Source organism: Manacus vitellinus, unplaced genomic scaffold (genome assembly GCF_001715985.3).
Source record: "Manacus vitellinus isolate BGI_N305 unplaced genomic scaffold, ASM171598v3 scaffold_34_pilon, whole genome shotgun sequence".
NCBI classification, from domain to species: Eukaryota; Metazoa; Chordata; class Aves; order Passeriformes; family Pipridae; genus Manacus; species Manacus vitellinus.
The window spans coordinates 1,551,246-1,564,090 of NW_021940488.1; the positions used below are offsets into that span (position 1 = coordinate 1,551,246).

General features: G+C 43.3%; 1 protein-coding gene across 1 annotated transcript in view; it reads left to right on the plus strand.

Annotated features, from left to right (window-relative positions):
- URB1 (URB1 ribosome biogenesis homolog) overlaps positions 1 to 12,845 on the plus strand; it is a gene marked incomplete at its 5' end in the record, with an annotated part of 41,110 nt that overhangs the window by 14,338 nt on the left and 13,927 nt on the right. The window contains 12 exons of the mRNA XM_029961442.1: positions 2,554 to 2,666; positions 3,477 to 3,596; positions 5,184 to 5,300; positions 5,924 to 6,062; positions 6,194 to 6,364; positions 7,389 to 7,585; positions 8,115 to 8,339; positions 8,888 to 9,067; positions 9,679 to 10,540; positions 11,355 to 11,556; positions 11,738 to 11,915; positions 12,726 to 12,784. Of these exons, the coding sequence (XP_029817302.1) occupies positions 2,554 to 2,666; positions 3,477 to 3,596; positions 5,184 to 5,300; positions 5,924 to 6,062; positions 6,194 to 6,364; positions 7,389 to 7,585; positions 8,115 to 8,339; positions 8,888 to 9,067; positions 9,679 to 10,540; positions 11,355 to 11,556; positions 11,738 to 11,915; positions 12,726 to 12,784 (2,563 nt within the window). The remainder of the gene's footprint in view (positions 1 to 2,553; positions 2,667 to 3,476; positions 3,597 to 5,183; positions 5,301 to 5,923; positions 6,063 to 6,193; positions 6,365 to 7,388; positions 7,586 to 8,114; positions 8,340 to 8,887; positions 9,068 to 9,678; positions 10,541 to 11,354; positions 11,557 to 11,737; positions 11,916 to 12,725; positions 12,785 to 12,845) is intronic.

The window sequence follows — 12,845 nt, forward strand, 5'->3', positions numbered from 1 at the left end:
GTGCTACAGTTTTCCTCTTCCTGTGCCATATTCTTTATGGGGTGTGAATTCTATTCTTTCTGAGAAAGTCTTACTTTCAACTCTTAGATTTCTCTGTTAACAATCCCAACATCAAAAAGCTATTTCCAAACTCTTATTAACTGTGATGATGAAGAATGTTTTTAACAGCATAGTTCACAGAAAGTTTGGGATGGGAGAGAAGCACATCCTAATTCACCAGTGTCCTCTGAAAACTCTTGTAACAGAGATTCAGCTTCTTAAGGGACCTATTTGTCCCTTAAGTCCTGTGGGACAGAGCCCTGGAGGGCAGAGGGGCCCGAGAATGCTGGCTGATATCCAGGGATCACCTCCTCCAAGCTCAGGAGCGATGCATCACGGCAAGGAGGAAATCTGGCAAAAATGCCAGGAGGCCTCCATGGAAGGAGCTACTGAGCAAAGTCAGAGGGAGAAAAGAAGCTTTCAGAAGGTGGAAGTAAGGACAGGTGGCCTTGGAGGAATATAAGGAAATTGCATGGGGAAGCTGGGGACAAGGTTAGGGAAGCCAAGGCCCAGTTAGAATTGAGTCTGGCCAGGGATATCAAGGACAACAGGAAGGGTTTCCATAGATATGTTGCTAATGAAAGACTAGGGATAATGTGGGCCCTCTGTAGAAGGAAATGGGAGACCTGGCTACCCTGGATATGGAGAAGGCTGAGGTTCTCAAGGATGAGTGATCCAGCCCTGCTGGCCATGTCAGGAAAGGCAAATGCAGGGACTGGGGGAATAAAGACCCTGAGCCCACTGTAGAAGAGGATCAAGTTTGAGACCATCTAAGGAATGTGAGTGTGCACAAGGCCGTGGGACTTGATGAGAGTCATCTGTGGGTCCTGAGGGAACTGACAGAGGAAGTGGCTAATCCACTATCCATAGTATTTTGAGAAGTAGTGGTAGTCCAGTGAACTTCCCACTGACTGGGAAAGTGCACACATAACCCCCATTTTTAAAAAGGAGAAAGTGGAAGACCCGGGGAACTACAGACCAGTCAGTCTCACTTCTGTGCCAGGCAAGATCATAGAGCACATTCTCCTGGAAACTGTGCTAAGGCACATGGAAAGCACAGAGGTAATTGGTGACAGCCAGTGTGGCTTCACTAAGGGCAAATCATGCCTGACAAATTTAGAAAGGTCCTCCAATGCTGCTTGTGGTACAATTAATACAGCCATGTACAACTCTGGGGGAGAGAGCAGAGGGTTGTTTGGGCATCACTGCTGACTATGGGCCACCAGAGCTTGTAGGCCACCCAGCTAGAGCAACTATCTCTGTGTTAGGCAGGCCTGTGATGTGTAAGGATGGGAGTTATGTAAATGCCTTAATTAAACTCTGTCAGGGAAAAAGGGGCTTTAAACAAAACCCCCCTCTAAATCAACTGTCTGATGCACGAGGTTTTTCCTGCCTCTGTCAAAGCATGTTTAATTGGTTTGTCTACTTGGTGACTCACCAAATCACATACCCTGTTTATCCCATTATTACTTATCCCATTATTGCTTACTGGTCTGCTTACTTCAAACTGGACAAAAGGCAGGACACCTTTTTGTCAGGCAGAAATCTCTTTGCGGGTCTGTTTGGTTACATTATGAAATAATGAAGTTGAATAGGTTGGAAAGTGAAGTGTCATTCTCAAACAAATGTAATGAAGTGAGCCTCGATATTGATTTTGAAGGTGATATGGTAGAAAATGATGGTGTAAATTAATCATGAGACTTTGTTCTCTCAAATGTCAGAGTGAGAGTTCTGTCACTCCTTCCCCCCACCTTGATGAAAACACACACACCAAATGCAGCGTGTTTTTCTGCCTCATAGCAATAGTTCTTTAAATGGCTGGTGGAGTTTATTGTTTGGTCTTACCATTGGTTAGCCTTTGTGGTGACTGTTTATTGTCCTCTCTCTAATGTGGGCCACAGTATCCTGCACAGAGTACGAGAAGCACATGGACACCAGAGCTTTGTACAGCTGATCTCCCCATGTAACTTACCTGCAGGTCAGGTGTGGGCAGGTCAGGTTTTGATCACACTGTAAGGGTCTGCATAGCTCTGTGATCTGTGAGGTGAATAACTGAGGTTATGCCATAGCAGATGTTGGGAGTAGGTGATAAAAGTGATGTAGGGAGAGACACGAGTTTAAAGTTCTATTGTCTGGAGCAAATATTGTCATAGCATGAGTGTTAAGATTTATTGTTGACTTAAATTCTGTGGTTTGCTTTCCAGTTTATCCATCCTTTGTACTTCCTGTAGGTCACAGGTTTTCAGGGTTGCTGAGACTGATAGATTTTGTATTCCCGTGCAGCAGTGATGGCTTGTGCTGGGGGCAGTTGTTGGACTCTACCTCTGAGGGCTGGATTCCCACCTTGGATGGGCCAAACATAGTTTCAGTGTGTCTAGGGATCCCATGATATGAAAATTGGTGGATTGCCAGCTTGTCTCACAGTGACTGTTTGAAACCCTAAAATATGAGTGTTCCTGAGATCTCAGGAAGATGGACCAGACTGAAGTTGGTTGTGTTGCTTTCACATCTCAGGTATCGTCACTGAAAAGGGCCTCCGGGAAGAGGTCCCTCCTCTCCTGCAGCACCATATACTGAGAGTGGCTTTGGAACTTCCTGCAAATAAATTTGCCTGGTTCAGAGTACAGGTAAGAGACTTTGATGCAAATTTACGTTTCCTTGGCCTTTCCATCTGGCACTGCCTAGTTTTAAACTAGTCCCAATCCAGTCATTTTAGGAGGCAACCTTTTTGTAAAACCAGTAGGAATTGCAGTCTTAGCATCAGTGAAAAATCACCTCTGAGTTGGAAAGGTTTTATGAAAGGTGAGCAATTTTTGCTTCTCTGATGAGCACTGGACAAGGTTCCCTCAGCTCTGTATGTCTTTGGAGAGGGGCACGAGTGAGAATGTACTGGTTTCCACTTGTCTGGAAAGCCTGAGGTTTCAGACCAAGGAAATGAGCTGCTGATGGGAGCCATCTTACCTGTTCCTAAGGAAGATTTCAACATTTTTTAGTGCTCTCCATAATTCCTGGAAACCTTCAGGTCCCTAGCTCTCTTTTTTACTGCAGGCTTGTAAAATAAGAACACTGTCGAGAGCCTGCTTGTCATGTGAGGAGAGAGGAGTGGGCCAAACTTTGAGGGGAACAGAGACTCCTATGGATTGTGATAACAGGAGTAGGAGATGTTTGGGGAGGGAGGTGGTTTTATCTTGGACCCTTGTATTGGTTGGTGTTTTCTGTTGCTGGTCTCTTCTTCTACTTTCCAAACAAACATTGTGCAAATGAGTACAATGATCCTGGCTCACTGAATGCAAGGTAGTATAAATGATCCCATTCGATTCTGGCCTTGGGATTTTGGGACAGGTCTATAAAATAATGTCTTACATATCTGCTTCAGTGCAACATAATCCTGTGCAGTGTTGCTGTAACACAGGAATTTTAATATACTTTTCTTTTAGGACATCTCTGAGACAGAGAAGGTGTCTGGTGAAAAATCAGTCTTCTATTTACTGATGAAAATGTTTGTTACAAGTAACCATTCTCATCTGAAAATTTCCACTAAAAAACTGATCATCAAGGTAAGCATCAGAACTGAAATATCAGGATATTCAATATATTCCACTGGTCTGAAATTTCAGAATTGTAAAATATTTTCTTAAAGCAGATACTTTTACTGCATAGTTGTGTGGCCAACAGAGTCTCCTTCCCTGTGACTGTTCTTAGAATTTACTGTCAGATAACTGCCTGTTAGCTAAATATTCTATGGAAGTAAATGCTGTCAAGTGACTTTGCTGCAACAGTTGATAAAATATTAAAGAAAATGTCTTTAATGTTTGCTCACTCCCCTAGGCTAAGTTAATTCTGACACTGTGATAGATCAATGTAGTTTGTGCCTGCAAAGGTCTTGACATGGATCAAGAAGAGATGATTTTTGGGATTTATTTCTTATCCTCATTTATTTAATCTGTACTTCATCACTCCAGCCTTCCTAAAGCCTTAGCTAGTTTGCTCTGGCCCTGCAAAATAGTTGTCTTTGTTACAGTCCAATACAAGCTTTGATGAAAGGAGTACTTTTGAATTAAAATCCCCTTCTGTACATTTAAATAAGTCATGATTTTTCAGAAGTGCGATCAACTACAAGAAACCATAAAGAAACCAGTGGCTGTTGTTTTCAGTATCTTCTTAAAACAGGACATCTTTTAGTTATCTAAGTAGGGGTAGAGACCTAAATTAGGAAAAAGTGCAAAGAGAAAATCCAAGCAGCTGTTCTGGGCCCTGGACAGGGCTCTTCCTGCAGTTAGTCCTGTATTAGTGGCACACAAGTTTGTACAGCTTTGTGCATTTAATCTCTGCATTTAGCTTCAGTCACAGGGTGCAATTGTAATACTCAGTGCACTGAACCGAAGTTACAGTGGTTGAATTGGGGTTTAGGTTTTCGATGCTCTTGATCCCTGCAGGGGATTAAATTCAGGTTAACTCTGTCTCTCAGTAATGAATGTCTCACTCAAAAGCTGCCCAGTACTGTTTTTGTGGTGTATTTGAATTCTTTTGCTGAATGGGGGTGGGGGCTGCCTGATTCAGTCTCATGTCCTCTTTCAGGTTCAGTCCATTGCATTTTCGCTGAAGGTAATGCAGGGGCAGGGAAGTCAGGGCAGTTATGTCAGCAGAAAGGCTGCTAAGAATAGATGTTAATGGGTGTGTTTTGTTTATTTTTCAACACAGTGCCATGTAATCGAAGGCATGTTTTTGGATTTCACATTCTGTTCCAGCCAGTTTTCATGAGAACTGTGCATTTCTATTTTGAGACCCTGCCACAAATAGTTAATTATGTTAAAATGAATCCTTTTCCCTTCATTTTTTCTATATTTTAATGAATTATCCTGTCAGATTTGTGTAAGCAGCAGTTATTTTTATAGCTGTTGGTGTTGTACTCAGATTAAATAGAAGAAGAAATAGTAGAACAAATGAGTTGTGATAGCTTCCTTTGTATACAAAGAGGTTGAGAAGAGAGCTATAGATACTTCTGTTCATCAACCTGCTCCTCTTTTTTAATTTCCAAGGAGAAAACATGAAATTCCTATACAAAAAGATCTGTGGTTTGGGGAATATTGTATTTTAGGTGTTTTGCTTTTTTTTACACACCTGTCCCTTTGTTTTCTGGACAGGTTTTACGTGACAGTGGAGTGTTTGAGTACACGTGGAAGGAACTTACAGTTTGGCTGGAACACTTGGATAATACAAAAGAAGACCAAAAGGAAGCAGTGATTCAGTTTTTGGAAAGGGTAACAATGTCCAAATTAGCTGGATAAACAATACCAAGAATAGTGTTAGTGGAAACCAGGGGTTTTGTTGCTGTTTTTGAGAAATCTGTCAAAGACCAGTGAACGAATTCCAAGAAAAGCAGTGTTTGTCATTCTTTATACAGGGCTGACATCTTTCTTGTCTTGGTGGGAGGACAGCAAAATGATTTGCAGGAAAATTAAATCCCAAAAGATAAGTTGTTATTATAGCATTGTTGTATGTGTGGGTAGCATTTATCTCCTCCTAAAATGGCATTACCTGCCAAAATTACCAGACCTCAGTAAATTGTAATCTTTTTACTATAAAAGTTGACATTTCCTGTTTACTCTTCAGGATGTTAAATGCTTCTTTTTCAATGCAGTTTCCCCAGAGACTCAGTCTGTGGTAGCACTTCAGGTGCCAGATTGCAGTGGATATTTCTTTTTCCATCAGACCCAGTGTACCCTGTATGGCAGGAACCACAGGCAGATTCCAACAAAAAGTTGTCCTCCTAAAACTTGCCCAGCTTCCAACCACTTGTAGCACATGGGCTTTTTTAACAAGGTGTGGTTCCCATACACTTAAGAGCCTGTGCACTTACTTTTCTCTCAACCTTTGTTGGCAGGTCCTGCTGAAACTGGTGACAAACCCCTATCCCTACACAGACAAGGCAGCAGACCTGGTTCAGGAAGCCAGCATGCTCCAGGTCAATATGTTTAAACAGGACTCTGATAACATCAGCATCCCCATCTCTCACATTGATGGTAAGTGGTGACTCCTCAAGGACGGAGAATTCCAAGACTTGGTACCTGTGTTCCTGGAGTGCTGCATTCTAGCTCTGTTGTTTTCCAGTTAGTCTGAATCCTCTGCTTACATTTTTTTCTTCACTTAATAGATGTCCTGGATATGGTGGATGTCATGATTGAGGGCAGTGATGGCTTAGATGAGGAAATTGAGTTCACTTTAAATGAAGACATGATTATTCAAACATTTCCATTCAGTGCTGTTGTCCCTGCTGCATTAGAAGCCAGGAATGTACTGTTGCTTCAGTCTGAAAACGGAACAGGTACAGACTTCTGTTTCTATGTATCAGCTCTGCCAGTGGAGTGGAAGTGGGATCATTTTTACCCAGTGAACTCCTCAAGACATTTTATTATCTTCATACCAGATATCTTCATATCAGATCAATGGTGCTTCCTGCTCAAGAGAAGCACTATGAGGTGCTTCTGTCCTTTTTTTCTTGACCCTAAACAGGAGACACTGTCCTTGCATGGACAGTCTTGGTCTGGAAGCAGTTAGCTTCAGTAACAGAGTGTTTTAAGCACAGAGTGTGCAGATATGAGAGGAAGGTGGTGTCAATAGCTGTAGACAGCTCTTCCACAGGGACCAGGCAGTGAGAGAAAGGACTGCACTGTTGAGTAGGAAACGGATGTGTTTTCCAAAGAAAACTTCTTCAGAGATGAAGCTCTGATGGTGAAGCTGTGGTGGTGGTGTTGCAAAGTTCTACCACATCCTTGAGGAAAGCGTTGGAGTCACAGGGGCATCAAGTGGGCTCTGAACAGGATTTGCCAAACCCCACAGCACCTTGCTGAGTTCTGTGTGTATTTGGCTATTGAGTAGCAGCTGGGGTGGGACTGAGAAGTCCCAGTTCTGAAAGAAACTCCTCCCACTTTACCTCACACATGTTGACCTGGCTGTGTGCCCCCAGTACAAATGGGTTCTCTTAGGTGGTGCTTGGCTGGGGTCTTTATCATGTTAAAATACAGGCCTGTTTAGCACAACACAGTGAAGGCAGAACTAGTTTTATGCTTGTCTGGAAGGAAACAGGCCAAACTGAGCATGTATCTGAAAGTAGGGTGATTATTTACTTCAGCAAGAACTACTGAATGGATGATTTTCCAGGTAGCTTGGTGGGTCAGGAACACTTGTCTAGCTTACCACAAACACCTTTTAATCCTATTCAGTACTTCCCTAAATGGTGCTCTGGGGCCTGCTGCCCAGGTCCTAGGGAAAGAGGATTGCCCCAGTGTCTTTGTTCATGCAGATTATTTCTATCAATAGAAGTGTCATTTTTTATTTTGTTTTTCTAGGAGCACACATCGTGGAGTACCTTGTTGCTGTTTTCACTGACCTCCTGCACTCTCAGAGAGAACCTTTGGCCCTCTGCTTGATGTTCCAGCTCTATGATAAAGATCTGAAGTCCCTGAAAGTTTCCAAGTACCCTCAGCTCTACCAGTTTAACCAGTACTATAAACTGTGGATACCCCAGCAATCTCAGGAACCTGTGGTATGGAATACCTGAAGTCACTGAATGCTTGAGCCAGTATTCCTCTAAAACCTCACAGTTTATAAAGGTTACATTTCCATCAGAAAGTACTTTTACATTAAGCTAATTCTGTATTGCTTCTTGATCACGTTGGGACACAATTTTGCTCGAGGGCTTTTCTCTAAGGACACAAGATGTCTGGGTGGTTGGGAGGTGATGCTAGGGCTCAGGTGTTGTACACAGTCACAGAGACACAGCTCCTCACCAGGCACAGCACAGCCTGATGTGTGACGTGTTCTCAGGAGCCAGTTCACAGTGGCAGAAGTGGGTTGGGAATGCACAGGTCCCCTGTGCTGGGTGTGGGTGAGTTAGCCCAGCAGTGAGCGAGGGCACATTCCCCTCGGGACAGCTCTGTGATAGCAGGACTTGTGCTCCTGGAGCTTCAGCCAGGTTTCAGCTCAGAGCTCATTTGAAAGCAAAGGTAGCTGAAGAAATCTTTGTTTCATACTCATTGTTATTTTCCTCTTACGCTTTTTTCTATTTTAAACAGTTCAAAACCCACAAAGAGGTAAGCAAAGAACCTTCTGTGGCCCTGGATTCTGTGTTTACCACTTTGTTAAAGAGAGCCTACGAGAGAGGAAGCAATACCTTACTGGAAGATGGTATCCAGACAAAATTGAGAGACCTGGCTTCCCAGCTCCCACCTGAACAGCTTTCGTTGGGAGTAAAGCATGTGTTGCTATACCTGAAATCCACAGTGGAGAGCTTCGGCAGTGTAAGAGCAATATTATAATAATATTGTGGGTTTGTTTGGTTTATTTTAATGCAGAAAGTACAAATGACCTGGCTGTTAAAACTTAGGATTCAGTTCTGCAGCTTTTTCCTGTACTTGGCTCTCACTGAGGCTACAGAGCACCAGACAAAGCTGCACCTAATTTGTAAATAAATGTCTGTTCTTCTGATTGTTGAGGAGTCTTGGATTTACTTTGTGTGGGTCACCTTACTGATCTGTGTGAGTGCAAATAAACCTGAGAATTTAAACCTGAAATAAACCTGGGTGTCGCTAAGAAGCCTTTCCAGAGGGTGAAATTCACTGGCCTATGTTACACCAGAAGTCACAGTATAGATGAAAATCTATATATATTTATTTGGCAGCCTGAGACTTTTCCTAGAATCAGGTTCCTACAGAGGGGAGCGATTCCTTCTTGCAGAAGATGTTGTAATCTAAGTAGCTCTTAGTTAACTTCCATTCCTGTTGGATAATTATCCTTCTGCTCCCATCCTTCTCTTTTCTCAATTTCCAAGGTATCTTTATTTTCACAGCTTAGTAAAACTTCTGGTCCTCAACTTGTTGACCTCTATGTGGACCTGCTGAACAGCTTGTTGTGCCGGGGCAATCAGATAGAGTTGGATTATCAGCAGAAACGGGAGGAGCATCAGACTGAGTCAGATCTCTTTGTGGATGAGGAATCTCTGATCACAGAGGAGTCTTCAAATGACAAGGTACCAAGTCCCTTGATACACAGGCATCTGTTAGTAAACTTTGATTTATTCTCTAGGGAAATAGTCATAAGTTTTGCTTAACCACAGATGCTGTTAAGGTCTCAGAGGAGAACTTAGCAACATAGAGCATGTGGACCAAAGTACTGTCTGGAAATCTGACCCAGCTGCATCATCCACACTCTCACTCCTGAGGTGTCAGCAACACAGTCAGGAGAGGTCCTGAAAGAGACACCTTTGCAGAAAACCCTTTGTAAAGCCTGGTTATGAAAATTATGTTCTTGGAGGAGTGATTTTTTTTTCCCTTCTTTCATCTGTTCTGTGAATTTGTGGAGATGAGAATCAAACTGTGTTGACAAAATATGCAGATTTCCTCTGGAGATGTGGAGAATCCTCAGTGGAGCCTTGCCTCCCCACAGCTTGAACGGTGGAAGAATGGTATATATGTACTTGTAGTTCATTAATATTTTTATCCTCTGGGCAGTTAGTAGACAATTTCATGTTCAGTAATTGTAATTAATGAACTGTGGAAAATAGACAGATGAATGCTTTTATTTTTTTGCCTCAAACTCTAATTTTCCATTCCACGATATTGTTACAACCATCTGTTACAGACCCTGGAAGATACACTCATGTTAATTTTCGGACATCCTGTGCTGGAGAGTTGGTTCCTGGCTTTAGAACTACGTTCTGTTCCTCAGCCTGGTTTGAACCCTGTCACTGTGAAACTCCTGTCAGCTCACCTCAATTCTGGTGTGCTCCAGCTGCTGAAAACAGGTGCCCCCATCTTTCAGAGCATCACAACAGATCACAGACATGTGTTGTCCAAGTATTTCGAAGCTATCACAAAAAGTGTCTTGAAAGAGCTGCAGGCTGTGGGGAAAGACAGCAGCCGGATCTCTCCCAGGAAGTCTCACCAGCTGCAGGCTCTGGAGGAGTTGCACATACACATGAGTGCAGCTCAGCTGAAGGACATCACTTTAACCATGCTGCGACTTCCTGAGACAAGCTTGACTGCTCAGAAATCTGAAAAATCCCCTAAGAAAGGGAAACAGTTGAGCTTCTATGGACAGATTTTGGTGCAGCTCCTCACAGACAGCTACCAAAGGCAGCCTCAGCAAGGAGAGCTCCTGCTATCCACAGAGCACATTAGAGCTTTGGGGGTATTGATGTCAGCATCAGCCAGCAAAGATTTGGAGAAGGTTTTCCTTCAGGCTCTCCAGAATGAGCCAGTCCTTGCCCACGCAGTCAGTGTCGAGGTGCAGGTTCACTGCCTCAACCAGTGCTCCCACACCTCCCTTGCCATTGTGGCCATGCTGATCAAGCACTCCAGGACTCACCTGCTGCAGTTTGAGCTCTGGTGCCTGAGCAGTGCCACTGGGAAGTACCTCAGGAAGCACATGGAGAGCTTTCTCCCACTCATTAATGTGTATTTGCAGTGCAGAGACCAGTATGATTTCACCCGACCTTCCACAGGTAAAGGAACCACTGATCTGTGTTTGATTTGGGAGTCTTGGATCCTCTGCACAATAAGTAGATGTGATAAAACTGAGGTGTCTGTCCTCTGATGACTCTTGTAAGCACCTCTGCAGCACTAAGAGCTGTGCTGAGGGTTGGCTGTTAGAATGAAGCCAAATGTTCTTACAGTTACTGCTGCCCACATTTCTCTTTTGAAGCCCTTATGCTTGGGGTGTGTGAAAATCTGTCTTTGTGCTTCTCTTGGTTTAGTACAGGAAGTAAAACCTTTTGCATAGGCACAGATGGAACACACCAGGCAGATGGTTTTGCAGAATCTGAGCTGTAACTTTTACAGAATCCAAAATTTTCTTCTAAAACAAATCTCCAACTATAGCTTTGCTACATGCCCTCCTAAGCTGGCAGTCCAGACCTTTCCAAACTCACAACAGCATTACACTGATGGACGAGAGTGTTAAATTCTTTACCAGCAAAACGAGGAGATAGGATTCAACTTGAAAGAACAGGATCACTTTGGTTTCATTTCTCCTATTGCCCAGAAATATAAATAGCAAAGGAAACAAGCTGACTGTAGCTGTAGCTGTACCTACAAGGTCAAGCAGTGAAAAGACCTTGTCAGCACCCAGGAAAGTAAAGGATGGGCAAAGAACTAAGCCTTTCTCTAGCACTTCTCTGTAGCAGATAAGCAGCTCCTGTAGCATCATTTCCGAGAAACAGAATAATCTGGGCCTGGGTTAGAAAATGATTTGGGATTAGTGTGTTGTTGCTTAACACCTGTAGGTGGTGGAAACTGTGACCTCTGCTCTCCCTGCAGTTGTCTCTGCTGTTACCCCTGTCCTGAGGAAAGCTCTGTGGAAGGAGCTCTGCGCTGGAATTCAGGACACAGAAGTGTCGTGTGAGACTACTGTGAAACTGCAAATTCTTTCAAAGTTGTTGCCATCTTCAGAAAGCAAAGGGCTGCGCAACCTGATGGACCAGCTTCCTGCTGCTTTTGAGAGAGCAGGGAATGAAGAGAGGTGGGCAGTGTGTGTTGCCCTCTCAGGGCTCAGGTTGTCCTGAGTGCAAATCTTGTGAGCAGTAACAGCATCCTCTCCTCACAGAATCTGTCGCTCTGCGCTTTGGCAGCAAGACACTTTTAACATATACAAAAAGCAAATTAAACATGAACAAAAAAAATAAATAACTATCTCTCTGCAGTTGGACAGTGGCAGATGCCATATCCAGAGTGCTTGAAAACTCAGAGGAGCTGCATTCCTGGAGGAGACGCCTGTTATCAGCCTGCATGAAGGGGTTAGTTGCCATGTACAGCAGCAATAAAGATGAAAGCAAGCAAGAAGTGGAGAGGTCCACGCTACTGAGGCTGGAGGAATTACTGGTGAGAATTCTTATCTGCTTTGCCAGTGTGACACTGTGTGCATGTGTGTGATTGGACACTTGTGTCTTGGGAAATATAGACTGGATTTGATTTCCTGTTTTATAGATTATGATTTCCATGGGCTTTTAATAGCTTTTATGGTGTTAACTTAGCCCTGCTAATACTTTATAAAAAGGAGTTTTGAGTTCTTGATGTCTACTTTCTGCTAGGAGTCCCCTTTGAAGACAAGAGTATGAGGTATTCAGGAGTAAAAAATCAAAGGTTGCCAGTGGATTTTTTTTTTTAATTAAAAAAAAAGTGATAAAGACGCTTCTGCCAAGACCCACCTACCATGGCATCTGCAGTCTGGGGCAGAGATCCTTTTGATCAGTTGTTGTAAGGAACACATATACCCAGCCACCTCCATGTGCCACGTGCACAACTTGCTTAGTTTAAGGACACAAAGACCTAGTACCGAATCCCTTGCTTTGATTTGCCTGTTTTTGATTCCTTTCACACTTCAGGAGTGTTAAGAGTTTCGAGGCTCTGGGTTTTTTTGGTACCTACAGACCAGCTTGCTTTTCAATTACATACAGCCCATATGCTCCTCTGCTCGCAGACCAACAAAACAACCCTTGTGTTTTCATTCGAACAAGGAGATAGGGTTGTTGTATCCAAGAGCTTTTTTCCCTGCTATCCCTTGATCATCCCACCTGAGTTTGGCTTGCATGTTGATAGTGTGTCCCTTGAACAGAAATTGCTGGTGTTGATGAGCTGTAGAAGCTCCGTGTGCCAAATGTAAACACCTGTTTTGACTTGCTGCACACACAGCGCATGGTTGGAGAAGTGGACCCAGATGACTGGTACAGCCTTGTGAAGACAGGACTCAAGTAAGTGTTTCCATTTTCATTATTTGCTTTGGTTTTACTAAGTTTGCTTTCTTTGCAGAGT